The sequence below is a fragment of the Hippopotamus amphibius genome, chromosome 3 (genome assembly GCF_030028045.1).
Source record: "Hippopotamus amphibius kiboko isolate mHipAmp2 chromosome 3, mHipAmp2.hap2, whole genome shotgun sequence".
Lineage (NCBI taxonomy): Eukaryota > Metazoa > Chordata > Mammalia > Artiodactyla > Hippopotamidae > Hippopotamus > Hippopotamus amphibius.
Window position 1 is genome coordinate 71034886 of NC_080188.1, and position 18873 is coordinate 71053758.

The 18873-nt window shown below is 39.1% G+C and overlaps 1 protein-coding gene across 4 annotated transcripts in view; it reads left to right on the forward strand.

Annotated features, from left to right (window-relative positions):
- The window catches only part of NFKB1 (nuclear factor kappa B subunit 1), a 115712-nt gene that overhangs the window by 55392 nt on the left and 41447 nt on the right, over nt 1-18873 (forward strand). For all 4 annotated transcript variants that reach the window (XR_009052762.1, XM_057728525.1, XM_057728527.1 and 1 more), the window contains exon 6: nt 9708-9856. Coding sequence is in view for 3 of the 4 variants with exons in the window: in XM_057728525.1 (XP_057584508.1) it covers nt 9708-9856 (149 nt within the window). In the remaining variant the exon portion in view is untranslated. The remainder of the gene's footprint in view (nt 1-9707; nt 9857-18873) is intronic.

Below are 18873 nucleotides of genomic sequence, written 5' to 3' on the forward strand. Positions count from 1 at the left end.
TGGAAGGGAAAGGCTCAGGGACACCAAGTGGGAAGAATTGCAGTGACTCCTCATCAGTTAGACTCTGATTCAGGCTGAGATAGATAAACTAGGGCAGTGAGAATAGAGGGAAGGGACAGGTGCCAGAGATTTCGGGGGTGCCACCTGGCTAAATCAGTTAATTCAGCAGTTGATTTAATGTAGAAGACAACAGAGGAATCCAAGATGGTAGGAGAATTTTGGTGCAGTTGCTTAGAAGGTGGCGGTTTCACTTAATAGGAGGTGAAATAGGTTTCAGAAGGAAGGCCATTCATGGGCCTTCAGCCATGGGCAAGTTGAGTTATAAGTTATGAACAGGAAGGTGCCCTGCAAGCAGCTGGAAATATTACAGATGCTTAAAAGGAAGGTAAGCACATGAGATTTAAATTGTGGAGTCATCTGCGGGGACTGGATAATTAAATCCAGGAGACTGCATAGGAGTGTCAAGCGTGTGATTATGGTAAAGATTAGAAATGGACCAAGGACTGATCTCTGACAAAACTTCTTTTGAGGAGGAAGAGTGCTTTAGCACAAGTGTCTGATGAAGTGGGAGGGGAGCATTTTGAGGAGGGAACGTAACATGTCCTAGGCTTCAGAGAGGTTAAGTGGGATGAAGGATAAGAAATGGCTAGTGAGTTTGGAAGCATGGAGTAAATCATGACCTTTAAGCACTTATTTCTTTGGGACATAGAGGGATTAGTTAATTTGCAAGGATACTGCAGATTAAGTTGGAGTTTCAGCATTGGTCATTAGAGCTTTTCTTGCATACTTGATAAGGAAAAAAGAAAATGCCACTCAAGCAGGTATAAGTACCTTCTAAGAATGTATCTTATTATAGAGAAAATCAAATGAAAAAATGGTTCTCTATTTCTTGGTGTAGTGCCTGGTCCACAGGTTTCAATAAATTCTAACCTGTACAGTTGTTACCATCATTGTCAGAAAGGAATTGTTTGGAACAAGGGAGAAGAGTGTACATGTTTTGTGGACTAAGGGGAAGGGAGGGAGGAGAGTAATTTGAGGAGATCTGCAGTAAGTATGGCATTGGGTGCAAAAACCGAGTGGTTAGGCCTAGAAAAGGGAACAAACCTACGTTTCTCTGAATTGGGTGCAGATATGTATGGTAATAGGGATGTTTTGAGCCAGGGTGACGGTGAGGAGGAGAGAGGTTGAAGAGCCCAGCGTGCAGTGCATTTTCACCTTCTCATGAAAGTCAGAGGAAATCTCAACTGCAGATATCTGCTTAAGGTGTGTAGAGACAAACCAGAGTCACTGTCATCTGTTCTGCACCTGCTATGAATCGAGCATTATATTAGACACTTTGAATTGCCTCCTTTAATCCTTGTGAAAATTCAGACATTATGTATTTGTATTCACATTTTACAGATGAGAAAGAACAGCAAAAAGGCTAACTTGCCCAGGATGGCGCAGCTAGTAATGGGAGGAGCCAGGATTCAGAGCCGGGTCCATCTGACTCCAGAGCCTGTGATCTTTATTGAAAGGAGCCCAGCATTTTGAGATCTTGGAGGTGTAGGCCTGCACTGCTGTATGACAAGGCCCTGTGCAGTGGTTATTGCTATCAGGCACCGGAGTGAATATCAAAGAAGGGCCCTCTCAGTTGGGGAGTACATGACTGTGAAACTGGGGTGAACCAGAAATGTGAATGCTGGATTCCCGAGGGCGAGAGTGAGGCAAGGAATAGAGAGAATGTTTGAGTCAGGTCCTTAGGCTCTTTAGTTCAGCGGGAGAGTGCCTTAAGGGGTAACAGCAGTTGGGGTGGGAGGAGGGAGGTCCAAGGGGGTATCTGGAACTTTAAGAGGAACGCTGCTACCTTGATTTTTCCAACGAGATTATTCAAGAGTCACCTTCTCTTCACTTTCCCACAGCTGCTGGAGTTCCTGCCCCTCAGCAGTTAGAGTCCTCTGACCACACTGCAGGTCCAGAGCCCACACCCAAACACCCTTCTGTCAACTTACACTAATGCTCTGCTCTGGTGTAAACAATCACATTCTAATTTAAATAGCCTATAGAGAGGCTGCACTAGGAACTAGCCGCCCCCCCCCCTTTTTTTTGAAAAGACAAAATAACAAAAGAAAGAATATAGTTTCTTAATTTCCATCCCCTACCTAACACAACTCTTTACATTTTAATATATCTCCTTCCATAGGTAACATTTTAGTCATCTTATTTAATCGTGCATTCACTAAAGAATTAATTATTGAATGCCCACAATATAACAAACATTATTGCAGGCACTTGGGATATAACAGGAAAGAAACCATTGTCTCCACTCTTACAGAGCCTCTGTTCCAATGGGGAAACTAGGCAATAATCAAGATAAGTAAGATATATAGTATATTAAATGGTTATTAATACAGGGAGAAAAATAAAGCAGAGGAAAGCAAGGAATTCACGGATGGGAGCGGTGAAAGTTTAGATAGGAGTAGGGTGACCCATGGAAGCTCCCCTGAGAAAATGGCATTTCTGCAAATCCTGAGGGGAGGTAAAGGAACATGCAGGTATCCAGGGAAAGAGCGTTCTAGGCAGAGACCGCAGCAAGTACAGAAGCTCTCAGGTGGGAGCTGAGCTGGCAAGGAGGCTGACATGACTGCCCAGAGGTTGTAAGAAACAAGATCAAAGAGGAAGTGGGGTCAGATGGCCCAGGGCCCGTGTGCTGTTATAAAGACTTTGTCTTTTAAGATGGAAAGCCATTAGAGGGTCTGGGTTTGGTTTGGTTTTGTTTTTTAACTTCTCACCATGGAAAAAATTAATCACATATACACAAAATACTATAATGAGTGCCCTTGACGACTCATTCAGCTTCAACAGCTTTCACTTTTAGAGGACTTTAAGCAGAGGAATGACCTGACTTGAACGGGATCACCCAGGAGAACAGGCCATGGGGAAGTGGGGGAGGCACAGGAAACATGGGGGCGAAACCTCAGGAAACTAATCATGGTGGCTTGAAACCAGGGAGTAGCAGTAGAGACGTATGAAGTTGTTAGCTTGGGTATATCTTTTAAAGGTCTGACTAGATACTGCGTATTTTATGCTTTGTTCAAAAAAAGAATTTGAGAATGCACACAGTGCAGCAATGAGGGTAAGGAAATGTAGGAAAGAAATTGTACCAAACTACTACTATTTTAGATTTTATTTTCTATTTAAGAATAAACTGGGTTTATAAGCCAGGTTCAAAAAAACTGGCCTATAAATGAACATTTGCAACACAGTTCATCCACAAGTTACAAATTTTCTACTGTTCCCATGTTATTTTGTAACCATGAATAATTGGGCCATGTAAAGGGTAAACACTTACTTGTAATTTATTAACGAGATAATGACACCTATTGAGGTGCAAGTCCCCAACAATTTTTGGAGTTAGCAATAGTGTGTTACTTGATTTTCTGAAAGAAGTATGATTTATAAGTGGCTATATTTGATGTAATGAAACTGAAAATTCAAATAAAACAAAAACGAAACTATGGGTCAAAGTATGACAAAAAACTCAAACTTTCATAGCTGAGTTTTATATAGATAGTGATTTTATTTCACTTCTCTACGTAGTTGATGAAGCCCTCTTTGCCCATTTTGTTGTGTTTAATGGCCCAGTTTGCCCTTCTAATCCCAGGCAAACGTCTGAGTCGTATATGCTGTTGGTCAGACAAGTAGGGCAGTAAAAAAGGTGAAAGAATGAGAATGAATCAACACAAATCCAGAAGCACTACTGGAAAAACAACCATGTCGTCAACAGTGAGTGTGGGTCAATGAGGATATTTTCATGTCATCCCATTTTATAGGGTCACCCCACCTACATTCAGAAAACTCAGGATGAATTCCAACGTCCTCTGGGTCTTGACTGTCTGAACTTGGATTATGTCATTTGTTAATCTGTCTAAACTTCTGCTTTCTTATGTGTAAAATAGGGATGATAGTGACAAGTCTGTCTACGTCACAGGGTCATTGGGAAACCCAGGAGGGAAACAGCCCCTTTTTATAAAACAGAAGGAAAGAAACTGGTGCTTCCTTAGTACCTGCCCTGTGCCAGACACTGTGTGGTTCTCACAACAGCCCGCTGAGGTCCCATTATTGGCCCCTTTTGTAGGTGTGAAGCGTGCAGCTCAGAGAGGTTATTTAACTGTGTCAGCCCACAGAGATGGAAGAAGGAAGAGCTGGGATTTGCTCCCAGATTGGATCCACTTGAAATCCCCTGGCTTAAAAAGAAGGAACTAACTTTACTAAGCATCTTCCTACTCTATGCCAGAAACTGTTAGTTGGTTCTGTAGTATCTTGTTTTATGTTATTCAGTCCTTCCTGTGTACTCAACAAATAATAAGTAGTAAAGAACAATAAAGCCTGTTTTTCATCACTGAAAGGAGGTATATGGTGAAAATAATGTTGTTTCCTTTCGTCTTCCTGCTCCTCCTCTCCCTCTCCCCTTCCCTTGCCCTTCTTCTCCTTTTTCTTCATTTGGTGATATGACTTGCACCCTGACAGAGGAGAATCAGTGCACAGTTTAATAATGTCTGTGGCATGATTTTGTTTATAAAGAAGCCTTACATGGGGACAAGTGCATTTCTGCTACCTTACAACTATCTCTGAGACCTTCTTTCCCACAGCACACACCAACAAAACCAAACAAACAGGTTTTTCAGGGATAACTGTTGTGAACCAACACTGTGCTAGGCAAAGGAGATCTATAAAACACTGGGTAGACTGGACATATACAGGAGAAAAAGTGATTAAGCTAAGTGGTAGCCAGTGAATGGAAAATGTGGATAGGCGTTAGACGTGGGCAGACCCAAGTTCAAAGGGCTGTGCAAAGCACTCCAATTACAAGAATGATGGTAGTTTAATTCATCTTAATATGCCTCAGTTCCCTTGGGCTGTGGAATGTGGTAGCACTACCGATCCCACAGCGCTGATGTGAAGGTTGGCTGAGTTAACAAGTCCCCTTCCCTTCCATAAAAACAGAGAGTGAGGAAATATAGATGGGTGTGCTCTGGGAGTTTAACATGCCAGAGAGGGAAGACAGTACCCCTTCAGTTGCCAATTGGTTTTACCATCTTCTTGTTGCAATAAACTCTGTATGATTTTCCTGCCCCCTTCCTATCACATTCCCCCTAAAAGGGACAGTAGTAGAGTTTTGTGGACTAAAGTGGTGAAGGAAGTGTCGTGGAAGATTCAGATTGTACCCTTGAAGAATGGATGGTTCTAGATAGGGAGGAGAAGGAAGGGACCCCTCTGGTGGTAGGAACCATGTGAAGGAACCCCTGAGAGGTGGTGGTAAGTAGGACTGAGGAGGTGAGAGTTGGACTCTCACCGCAGAACTTTTGTATGTGCAGTTCTCCCTGCCAGGAACACTCTTCTCAACCCCTACCCACCCTATCCCTTGTTACATTCTTACCCTTCTTTCAGAGCTCAGCCATCATTACTCCCTCAAGGAGCTTTCTCTGATTTCCTGACCAGGTCAGATCCCTATTCTGTATGTCCTTTGTAAGTGGCTCATAGTTATGCATTTATGTTTATTTGTGAGATTTTTTATTAGTATTTTTTATTAGTCCTACTCTTTAACTCCCATAAGAACAGGAGTTATGTCTGTTTGGTACCCAACTGTGTATCCCTCCACTCCCTGAACTGCTGCAGTGCATGGGACATAGAAGGGGCTTAATAAGTATTCACTGAATAGATGGATGCATTTTGGTTATCAGTGAGGTAACAGCCTGGAGGGAGAGAGGGTTTATATATGAAATTTCTAATCCTATTAGGTGCCAAATAGTTAACTCATTCAACACTTAAAAACAATCCTATGAAAGCAAATGTATTATTACTTTCATTTGGAAGATGGAGAAGCTGATGTCCGGAGATGTTAACCATCCTTCCTGCTGGCCCAGCTGTTAAGTGACAACAGAGGGATTTGAGCACAGCAGCCTGGCTTCAGAGCTCTTGGATTTAACCACATTCCTCTGTTGCTTTAGCAGTGGAGGTCAAAGTTAGATACACAAGTAAAGTCAGGACAGATATCTGTTTGAAGAGTGTGGATTTTCCCTCTTCTTCTTCTTCAAGCATCATCATCATCACTTCATGGGAAAACTCAGCAGAAAAGAACTCCTTCGTGTATCATGTCTCATATTCGTGCTGACGTTATATTCTGCCAAAGTGATACGTCCAAATTAACTCAGCAAGTAAACTAGACATTTCAAAATCTGATTCTTAGAAAATTCTAGACTACTTCTCTTAATCCCCTTTAAAGAACCAGTATGTACTTTTGCAGAGCATGACAGAGTTAGTTGCCTTAAATAAAAGGAGGTGATTTGACTAAGTTTGGTATTATCTGAGATCCTTGGTTTCTGTTTCTTACTCAAAAAGCAGATCTAGCCTGTGGTCATCAGTGGGTATTGAGTCATAAAGCTCCTGGAAGAAAGGCTTAATTTCATCAAGGAAGCCACGGAATCCTGAGCACCTCCAAGAATGATAGCTGTTACTATAATAATATAATTATTACTAAAAAAGGAAAAAGAAGCCCAATAAAATATGTCACTCTGGGAAAAAAAGTCTTACCTTGGGAATAGAAGTGGCCTAAGTTGCTCATTTATTCCAGCCACCTGCCTTTAAATGGGATTTTTAAAAATTCACCTCAGGGCGGTTATATTATTTAAAGGTCTCTAGGTATAGGAGTACATTACAGTAATAAGATAGTGGTTAACACTGTGTATTGCTGTTATTTACTGGGCAGTGGTCTTAAAGACTTTACATGCATTAATGTATTTAATCCTTATAACAAACCTGTGAGGTCCTGTTATTATCCCCATCTTACAGATGAGGACTGAGCACTGCCCGGGGGTGGCAGTGCTAGTAAATGATGGAACAGTCTTCAAACCTAGCTAGTCTGTCTGTCAAGTACATGCTCTTACAGTGTTCCTTGGTAGCTGATTGTCACCTTTGTCTCCTTGGCTCTAGGTGAAAGCTTAACTTGTATTTAAGCCATTAGTGTTTATTAAAAGCCTGCTACGCTCAGACTCTTTCAAAAATAACCCACCCTTTCTGGCAGATACAGTTGCTTTCTATAAACTTAATTTTCAAGGGAACTGCTATGCAAAGAAGTAAAAGGGAGGCTGAATACAAATAATCAGATTCTCCGTAGAACAAATGAATCTCTGAGTCAATTGTAAATAGCTTTAGTCATTGTGACATTTTAAGAAGTATTCCCTCCCGTAAGATAGAATTCCACTCTTCATTTGCCATAGGGCCTGAAAATAGTATTTTTATGTGTGTCCCCACACTTCAGCTTTCTTCTTTCAGTCAGTATTTTGGAAAGTCCACAAAACCCAGGGGCCTCCCTGTCGTTGTCCTGTGGTCTATGTAAAAAACCAGATGATGCCATGCTGACTTGAACTCTTTCAAATGGATCAAACAGCACATTAGTCACTGGCAAATTTTTCAGGCCCTTTACCTCAGAGACTACCCAGTTCCTCATTCTTGCCACCCTAATAGCAAGAAAAAGATGTGAGTACTTCTTGAGGATACTTCCCACCTCTTTCCTTCAGAGCCTGTGACTGATTCCTTCATAGTGGTAACGTTGAAGGGTGCACATATCCAATGTGATCAGGCTTTAATTGATGGATTCCTTCTGGCCTCCTGCTTAAGTGGAAAGCCTACCTGATTTCACCCAAGTGAAGCATTTCATCATGCCTTACACTGTTGTATTCCTGTCCTCAGTGCACTTAAAAGTGAAATTACATAGTCTGTTTAATGCTCTTTCACTGTTCATTTACTGTTGAAGAAGTCTCTGTGGAATATGTCATCATAACAAAGACTGATTTCAGATGTCGACACCAAGACGCAGAACTGATGTCAGCAGTCCAGGGAGTATGTTAGGGACAGCAGCCAACTTTGGAGCAAATGCAGAACTTTTCATTCCCTGTCTTGCCGGGGAGGGCAGAGGCACTAAGTTCATGATTGGTTTTGTGCCCAGGGGGCTTTTTAAGTGCTTAACCTGTTTAAGAAATTATTTATTTGTACTTTGAGGTAGTCAAAACCTAATTTAATCCTAAGCGTTCTTTGTGGTTAGCGTCCTCTGCAAGGACTGGAGGCCATTCCCACAGGTGGCCCTGCTCCTTGGGAAGGGGTGTTAGAGAGTTGGGAAGCAAACTTTTGCAGCAGTTCTGAGCTGGGATTCAGGCCCGAAGGTTTCCAGTGGAGCTACACTGTGGACAATAGGGAATCTGTCCTTTGTTCAGGAGGAAAAACTGCTCTTCCCCAAAAGCCTCTGGGGAATAATCCCAGCTCTGATCAACTTCTCCTCAGCTCTTGCAATGGGAAAAAAAATCCACACTGGAAAAATCCTAACAAAATGGAATATAAATCCTCAATGGAATATAAATCCATTTAATGGTACTTACAGTAGAAGTAGATTGATTGAAAGGAATTCTGTCTGTTTCCAAGAAATTTTACTGACAAGTGTAGATTCTTCCTCAAGCTTATATCAGAAAGACATCCCTCAAGGATCCATTGCTACATGAGATTTCTATCTCCTTTCTTTTTCTTCGGAGCTAAGGGTTGCTTGTGCAGATTAAAATATTTCTAATGATTGTATAATTGGGAGATCCTTGATTTAGGTCATATACTTCCTCGAAAAGAGACAGTGTGAGCTAAGGAGATAGGGGTGACCAGCTCTTCTTATTGTTAGCCCTGAAAGTCCTGCATCCAGGCAAATCCGGATGGCTGGTACCCCTTTGAGGAGATACAGTGCATTTCCAACAGTTTGGCTGAATTTATCAAAGGATTCTGACTTATAATATTCAGGAAGGTTAAAAATAAGGGCATTGGTCTTTTCTGTTCTGATTTTAGTGTTGGGGCTTTCTCAGGGAAGGAATCTGTGGTCTCCTGTAGAAGGCTGGAGGACCAACTAGAGGAGAAAGGGTGTCCAAGCTCTTTTTACTTAAAATGTCATTATCTCCTTGTGATTTCCTTTTTATTGCTATTGTCATCATTTTAAAGGCATAGCAATAAAAAATATAAATTACTTTAAATGGAAAAGTCTGATTTTATAAAACAAGAGCTAAACGGGTGTCAAATCTAGGGATTTGCACTTAAGGAGTACACTTATTTGAATTAAAGAAACAGATCACTGCAGGCCAAGTCCATGGACTTGGGTGCCCATGGCCAACCTTCGTAGCCAGGGCCCTGGGCAAGACTGTCTCTTCTGTCCAACCTCATGGCAGAGAGCTAGGATGGACTCTTTCTGCTCACCTCTTTCCTTCTCTTGATTTCCATCAGTCAGTCAATCTCAGTACCCTTCTTACTGATCTTTTACCCAGCTTTTGTGACCAAAAATGCAATGAGGGTGCAGATGAAAATGTGTTCTTGGTTAGTAGGAAGGGGTTGCTTCATGGCTACACAGCATCCTCCAAAATGTGCTCTTCCTTCCAATTTTAACACTACATACTGTATTTTAAATGGTCTGCTTCCTGGAGAATATCTTTCCCACCCAAAACAACCACCATTAGTGTTTTAATTTATTTCCATCCCATCATTTGTTCATCCCGTACTTTTCAAAACTGAGCTGTGGCCATATATGTACAGACATGCTTAATTTTATATCATACTTTTTATACTTACTGGCTTGTCTTAAGCATTTTCCCATGTTGTAATACAGTCAGATGTGCTAACTTTGAAATGTGCTTCTTATATAGATCTGCAACTATGTGGGACCTGCAAAGGTTATTGTTCAATTGGTCACAAATGGAAAAAACATCCACCTGCATGCACACAGCCTGGTGGGAAAACACTGTGAGGATGGGATCTGCACTGTAACTGCTGGACCCAAGGACATGGTGGTCGGGTAAGTGATGGTGTATGATGTTCATGTCAAACATGGCAACCAGGGAACAGGTCCTTTTCATTAGGGGTCTTTCCAAAACCCTCAGCCCCAGAATATAAAAATGTGAGCTCTCACTTGGGCTCCGAACAGTAAGGTGCCCACTTGTCTGGGTTTCCCTAAGACAACCCACTTTGTACCTGTTGTCCCGGCCTAATTATTTATAGCACCCTCTTTCACTCTCCAGAGTAGCCCAGTTTGGATGATAAATTATACAGTCCCTTGACCTATGAGGCATTTGTGCCACTTTTAGCAATATTTTCCTTCTGGAGATAAAGACAAATTAGAAGAAAACTATAAATACAGCAGAAATCAGTACTTTATGGATGATTTCATAGCCTTGATGATTCCTTTAATGAACTATTGACTCTAGGTTTACAGTGTGAACATTTTGAGCATGAAATGGAAAAGATAAATATTATTTCAGTTCTGGTGTTGCTTAGAAAGTGTGCACAGAAATGATATGACCCATAAGGGCTTAACTTCCAAAATGTACAAACAGCTCATTCAACTCAATATCAAAAAAACAAGCAACCCGATTAAAAAATGGACAGAAGACCTGAGTAGACATTTCTCCAAAGAGGACATGCAGACAGCAGAAAGACACATGAAAAGATTCTTGATCTCGCTAATTATCAGGGAAATGCAAATCAAAACCACAATAAGGTACGAACACAAAGAACAAATGTTGGTGAGGATGTGGGGAAGAGGGATCTCTTAAACACTGTTTGTGGGAATGTAAATTGGTGCAGCCACTGTGGAAAACAGTATGGAGGTTTCTCAAAAAACTAAAACTAGAACTACCATATGACCCAGCAATTCCACTCTTGGGTATAAGTCCAAAAAACCAAAACACTAATTCAAAAAGATACATGCACCCCACTATTCTTAGCAGCATTATTTATAATTGCCAAGATATGGAAGATAAGTGTCCATCAACAGATGAATGGCTAAAGAAGATGTGGTATATGTACGTATATATGACAAAGATGTGTGTGTATACATACGTACAATGGAATACTATTCAGCCATAAAAAAGAATAAAGTTTTGCCATTTGCAGTCACATGCATGGACCTGGAGGGTATTATGCTAAGTGAAATAAGTCAGACAAAGAAAGACAAATACTGTATGATATCACATATATGGAATCTAAAAAATAAAACAAACTAATAAGTATAAGAAAAAGGAAACAGACTCACAGATTACAGAGAACAAATTAGTGGTTACCAGTGTGGGGGGATGGTGGCTATATAGGAGAAGGGGATTAAGATGTACAAACTACTAGGTATAAAATAAGCTATAAGGATATACTGTACAACATGGGGAATATAGCCAGTACTTTATAATAACTATAAATAGAGTATAACCTTTAGAAATTTGGCATCACTATATTGTACACCTGTAATATATAATATTGTACAGCAACCATACTTCAGTTTTTTTTAAAGTGTGCACAACCAAGGATTGCAAATTTGTTTTGACATTCATTAGACTTGAACTGTAAATACAAAGTGACATATTCATTTAAGGGTTGGTCAGACGGATAAAGCAAGCCATTTTTAATGAAGTAGTATAGAAATTCAAAAGAAATTTTTAATTAAATTTGTCTAATTTTCAGGAATATCTTTCAGGGCTTCCTAATACTGGTTTAAATAGTTTATGATAAAATCCCAGTTAATCTGGACTATTCACTCAAAAGAAAGGAATTGTTTAAATCAGCTATAATTAAGCTTATGGTAACATTTCAGGCTTTGGATTCCGATCAGGTTTCAAGTTGGTTGTTACCGGGGAGGTTGAGCTTTCATGTTCCTAGGCATTTCTTTGTTTGACTGTTAAGATTTTCAAGTGTGAAAAACCTAGAGAGAGAGCTTTCTTTTAAGTCACTAAAATCTGATTCTTTTGATGTCAGAAAAAAAAAGACTAGATTGAAGGAAGAAGCCTAAATTGATTTGAAAAATTTAACTGTGCTTTAAATGAACTTGTTTCAACATCCTCTTGAAAGACTGGCCTGTTTCCTATTGTGTGTCACAGTTGGTTCATCATTTGTTTTGGAATACCTTTACAGTTCCTGATTGACCTGTGAGAGCTTTGAAATGCAGGGTAATTGTCAGAGAGTTCAGACTAATTGATCACTTAGTGTCCCTGCAGATTTACTCCAACAGGCTACTGTCAGTATGAAGTGTTATTCTCTTTGGTCCTGTTTAAGCTGTGTTGATAATCATATCCTTCAGAGGAAATGGTAAATGAAGTTCCCTACTAATAATATTTGTTATTACAAACATTCCAGTATGTTGTCTGTAATTTGGTGTTTCTGTGGTTTGCCTTAGTAGTCTTTGAGGATTTTAGGAGGAACTAATGGTTATTTAATTTGGGGCTTACAGCAGGAATAAAAGTAAATTCCCTGTCTCCAAGGAAAGTGAGGAAATTTGTTACTCTCTTTTGGTGCTGGCATGTGGGGTTTGGTAATTGAAAGAATTCATTCATTCAGCAAACAGTTCGAGCATCTAAACTTGTAAATGTGATCGTCAAGATGTCTGGTCGTAGCTCTGTGGGATTTTCTAATACTATGCAGTTTCACCAAGAAATGTATTCAAAAGGATGACACTTGAGATTTACGATAGATTTAGTAGCTGCTTCTGTTCAGAGTGCTTCATGAAACCTTGCTACTCCTTTTATAATTTGATTTTTAACTGAGAAACTTTTGCCCACAGTGTTTCCCAAAATACAGTCTTTCCTTCATGATTCATTTGTCTCTCTGTCTTTTTTTTTAAGTTTCTAATATAAGAACCTGTTGCATTTTAGTAGAAAGAATCTCATGCTAGTGATCTGGAAACCAGAATTCTATTTCCAGTTCTGTCATTCTCAACAGTAGGACTGAGGGCAATTTGCATGACTTCTTGGGGACTTTAATTTCTTCCCTTATAAAATCTGAGTGTTAGGCTACAGAACCTGCCTCCAGGCCCTTTACATCCAAATTCTACACTGAACTAACTTTAGCTAATATTATGAAATAACATGAGCCAGCTTGCCACATGTGTATTTACGGGATGTCATCGATTATTCTTATTTAGTTCTAACTTGTAGGTAAGAATAGCACATAGAGAAATTTAGGAAGCTAGCCAGAGTTATTCCTTAGACTTGTCAATACTAGAAATGGAACCACAATAAGCCTTTTTCAGTAGTACAGTTTAGGTTAACAGTATATTGATTTTTTTTTTTGGCACACGGGCTTAGTTGCTCCGCGGCATGTGGGATTCTCCTGGAGCTGGGCTCGAACCCGTGACCTCTGCATTGGCAGGCGGATTCTTAACCACTGCGCCACCTAGGAAGCCTAGGTTAACAGTATAGATTCATAAGTGGGGCACCAGTCCAACACATAAAAAAGTTATATGAAGGGATTTCCCTGGTGGTCCAGTGGTTAAGACTGCTCCCAATTCAGGGGCCATGCGTTTGATCCCTGGTTGGGGAACTAACTTGCATGCCGCACTTGGTGTGGCCAAAAAAAAAAATACACACACACACACACACACACACACACACACATATATATATGGAAAATGATGCTGAGAAGATAAATAACTTTAAAATTATCCAAACCAAAAGAATGACCTTTCTTTGGATTATTTTTCTTCACTTTACCCTTAGCATGTTCTCAATAAAATCTAATTTCTATTTTTAAAGATATTTCATTATCTATAGTAAAATATTCATGTTTTAGATACCTAAGTCATGATTGTAAGTTTGATTGCTTTAATGGGGGGGGGGGGTGTCCTTTTAACTTTTTTTAGTTAGCTTTCATTTTGACTTTTTATTTCCCATTCCCTTATTTAGTTAGTCCTTAGGGCCTGTCCTCATAAAAATAATCTTAGTTTGGTGTTTTATTTTCTATCCTGAATATCAGCAGTTTGTTTCAACAACATTTTAGTTCTCTGAAATTTGCGTTCAATGGAAACTATTACTTGACTTTGCTTTAAGCCACCTTCCTCACTAATAATCACCACACCCTCTACTTGCTTCCTGGCAACCCTGATTTAGAGAGATGTGAAGTTTCTCTCTTTTTTTTTTTTTTTTAACTACTATTTCCAGCATATACCAATGGTAAGCACTCAAAGTATATATATAAATATAAAAATGCAAAAGAGAAGCAGGGCTTCCCTCAAGGAACTAATGCAGGCCATATTAAATTGCTGTTTATGTACACCCCAAAACAGTTGACTATTGGCAGTTTCATATAGTTCAACCTCAAGGCACAGAAAAGGAGCTGTTTGGAGAAAATGGACAAGGTCTGGACTGAGATTGGAAGTATCCGGTTTCCAAACTAGGGTGTGTATTGTGAGTCAGGGGCTGCTTTTAAATCTTGGGCCAGCTGTGAAGTCAGTGTTTGAGTCTGCAAAGGAAGAGTGGCCAGATGGAGGAGCCACTTTAGAATCCCAGCCCAAGGAGCTTGGGCTTCAAATCTAGCCAGAGGGCACATGCAGTTCCCAGATGATCATAGTGATGGAAACATCTGGCACAGTGCAGAGGCTTTCAAACTTGGCTGCTAATTAAAGTCACCTTTGGTCACTTTGTAAAAATACTGATAACCAAGCCTTACTTCCAGAGATTCTGATCTCATTGGCCTGTCTCATGGTGCAGGGCAGTGGTTCACAAACCTTAGGGGCCATCGGAACCACCTGGAGGATTTGCTAAAACACGGATGGCTGAGCCCCACCCTCAGAGTTTCTGATTCAGTAGGTTTGGGATAAGGCCCAAGAATTTGCATTTTAATAAATTTTCGGGTTTTCTGATGCTGCTGGTCTAGAGAGTATACTTTGAAAACCACTGACATGTAAGAATATGGCATTTTGAGTAAGAAACAGGATTGGAGTCCCAGTCCCATTATTAGCTGTGATAACCTTTCTTTTAAAAATTTTTAAAAATTAAATACTGTAACATTCACTCTTTAAAGTGTACAGTTCTATGAGTTTTGATAAATGCTCATATAATCACCACAATTAAGGCATAGAATAATTTCATCTATCCCCCGCCACCTGGCCCTGAAAATCCCTGAATGGCCATTTGGAGTCAAGTTCTCCCCCAACTCTAGGCCCTGGCAACCTCTGATCTGTTTTCCACCCCTATAGTTTTGCCTTTTCCAGAATGACATGCAAATGGGATCATACAATACGTAACCTTTTGAGTCTGGCTTGTTTCACTTTGCATAATGCATTTCAGATTCCTCCAGTTTGGTGTATACATCACTAGTTTATTCCTTTTAATTACTAAGTAGTGTTGCATTGTTGCATGTATTGATATATCACAGTTTGTTTATCCACCTGTTGAAGAACATTTGGTTTGTTTCTGGTTCTTCAGAAGAAAGCCACTTTTTGTGTGAACATAAGTTTTCATTTTTCTTGGCTTGGGTAAATATCGAGTGGAATTGTAGGGATGTGTGCTAACAGTACATTTATCTTGATAAGAAACTGCCAAATTTTTGGACTTCCCTGGTTGCCCAGTGGTTAAGACTCCACACTTCCACTGCAGGGGGCACGGGTTTGATCCCTGGTCAGAAAAGTTCCGCATGCAGCATGGTGCAGCAAACAAAAACAAAAATGAACAAAAAAATCTGTCAAATTGTTTTCCAAAGTGGCTGTACCATTTTGCATTCTCATATGTTAACATTTATGATCCTTGGTTTTTTTCTGTTTCATGTGCTAATAGTAATAATGTCTGCTCTCATTTTTCTTTTGCATTTTATTATAGAAATTTGCAAACGTATACAAAAGTAGAATAGCATAATGAGCCTTCATTGTACCCATCACCCACCTTCAACAATTAATTATTACGTGACCAATCTTGATTTTAATATACTCCAACCTAGGTAACTTTGTTATCGATATCTGATTTAGTTCCATTGTGGTAAGAGAGTATTTGGTATCATTTAATTCCTTTAAATGTATTGAGACTTGTTTTATGGATGCAGTATGATCTGTCTTGATAAATGTTCCTGATACACTTAAATAAGAATGTTTAGTCTGATCGAGTTGAACACATGTTCTGTAAATGTCAATTAGGTCAGGTTGTTTGTTTAAGGCTTTTTTCTCCTTACTAATTTTCTCTCTACTTCTTCTATCAATTATTAAGAGAAGAGTATTGAAATCTCTAACTATATTCATAGAGACATCTGTTTCTCTTTTCAGTTCTGTAAGATTTTGCTTCTTATGTTGTGAAGCTCTTTTATTAGATGCATAAACATTTAGGATTCTTATGTCCTCTTAATGAATTGATCCTTTTATCGTTATGGAATGAGCTTTTTTATTCCTGGTAATATTCTTTGCTCTGAAATCTACCTTGACTGAAACTAATCTAGTTACTGCAGCTTTCTTTTGAATAATGTTAGCTTAGACCATTTTTTCCCCATCCTCTTAGTTTTAACCTTTTTGTGTCTTTATATTCAAAGTAGGTATGCACTGCATATAGCTGGGTCTTAGTTTTTATTCAGTCTGACACTCTCTGTCTTTTAGTGGGGTGTTTAGGTGATTTTTATTTACTATGATTACTGATATGTAATCATATCAGTGTTTAAATCTACCATCTTGCTGTTTGTTTTCTGCTTGTCATATCGATTCTTTGTTCCCCCTTTTCCTTTCTCTGCCTTCTTTTAAATTAATTGATTATTCATTATTTCATTTATGTCCTTTTAGATTTATACCTATTTGTATTTTTTAGCAATTGTTTTAGGTTTATATTATACATCTTTAACTTATCATAGTCTACCTTCAAGTAGCATTCTACCTGTTTATGTATAGCATGTTAACAGTACACTTTGATTTCCCCTCTCTTAACCTTTGTGCTGTTGTGTCATATATTTTACATCTGCATGTGTTATAAATCCCACCATATATTGTTTTTCATTTTTGCTTTAAATTGTTAATTATCTTTTTTAAATTTATTTATTTTATTTTTGGCTGCATTGGGTCTTCGTTGCCGTGCATGGGCTTTCTCTAGTTGTGAGTGGGAGCTGCTCTTTGTCATGGTGCTTGGGCTTCTCATTGTGGTGGCTTTTCTTCTAGAGCACAGGCTCTAGGCGTGTGGGCTTCAGTAGTTGTGGCATATGGGCTCAGTAGTTGTGGTGCACAGGCCTAGTTGCTCTGCAGCATGTGGGATCTTCCTGGACCAGGGCTTGAACCCGTGTCCCCTGCATTGGCCGGTGGATTCTTAACCACTGTGCCACCAGGGAAGCCCTAAATTGTCAATTATCTTTTAAAGAAACTCCTAAATAAGGAAAAAAACGTATTTTATACTTACCCATGTATTGACTTCCTTTAATTTTTCTTATACTACTGATGTGCTGCTGATAAATTCTTTCAGTTGCTGTGTATCTTAAAGTCTTTATTTTGTTTTTGTTTTTCAGAGGTATTTTTGAGGAGTATAGAATTACAGGTTGACAGGGTTTTTCTTTTATGTCCATAAAATACGCTGCTCCACTGTCTTCTGGCTTTCCTTGTCTCTAAAAAGAAGTCTTATGAAATTCTTATCTTTATTTCTCTGTACATATGTGTTGGTTTTTTTCTCTGTCAGCTTTTCAGATTTTCTCTTCATTGGCAGTTTTCAGCAGTTTGATTATGACAAGCTTTAGTGTTGCAGTCTTCATCTTTCTTGTGCTTTGGGGTTCTTTGAGATTCTTGGATTGCTGGGTTTATAGTTTTTATTAAATTTTAAAACTTGCCAGCCATTATTTTTTTAAGTATTTTTTCCATCGACTCCTCTTTTTTCTCTTCTGAAACATCAACCTCATGTATATTTGGCCATTTGAAATTGTGCCACAGATCGTTAATGATCTTTTAAAAATTTTTTCCATCTTTTTCTGTTTCATTTCAGATAGCTTTATTACTGTGTCCTCAAGTTCACTACTCTTTTGTCTGTAGTGTCTAATGTGTTTCTAATCCCATCCCGTCTAGTGTATTTTTCTTCCCATACATCTTATTTTTCATCTCTGCAAGTTTTTGGGGGGTCTTTTTTATATCTTCCGTGCCTCTCCTTAACATATTAATGCTTTCTACCTTCTCAGCCATATGGAGTATATATAGCTTTTCAGTGTACTTATCTACAAATTCTGTTTTCTGTCTCATTTCTGGATCTGTTTCTATTGAATGATTTTTATCCTCATTATGAGTTATATTTTCCTGTTTCTTTGCATGCCTGGTAATTTTTGATTGGATGGTAAACATTTTGAGTTTTGGATTGTTGGTAGTTGGATTTCTTATTTTGTATGCTTCTAAATATTTTTTGAGCATTGGGATGAAGTTAAATTTGGGAATAGTTTGATTCTTTCTAGACTTACTTTTAAGCTTTTTCAGGGAGACCAGAGCAGACTTTAGTCTAGAGTTAACTTTGACACTATTACTAAGGCAATACCTTTCTGAGTATGCAGTAAATCTTGTGTATCATAAGATTTCTTAAACTATTCTAGCCCTTTGTGTGCTCCAGGAATTGTTTTGCCTGTTCTTTTCCCAGCCTTGGGTCATTTCCTCACACACACCTGCTCTGAGTGTCTCTCTCTATGTGGTTCTTTCTTCTCTGGTGTCGGCCTGTGAATTCTACACTTGTTGGCCTCTTTTGTCTCCTAAACTCAGGGAGATTGACAGGCCCTGTGTGGGCTCCCCATTCCTTGCTGCAGGCTGGAGGCTCTCTCTAGGTATTAAGGCAGCGTAATTTTAGGATTCACCTTATTTGTTTTCCTTTTCTTAAGGTTCACTGTCCTATGCCAGCTATTGTCCAGTGTCTGAAAACTATTTTTTTTGTTTTTTGTTGTTTAAAGTGAGAGGCTCAATTAGTCTGTGTTGCTCTCTCATTACCTAAGGCAGAAGACTGACTTCTGTATTGTTTCATTTATTACCAAAGTAAATCCATTATTCACATAATGAAAAATAAAGATAATGCCTTTTTCACAGGGATTAAATTAGGTAATATTACATGAAAAGCACTTTATATATGGTGG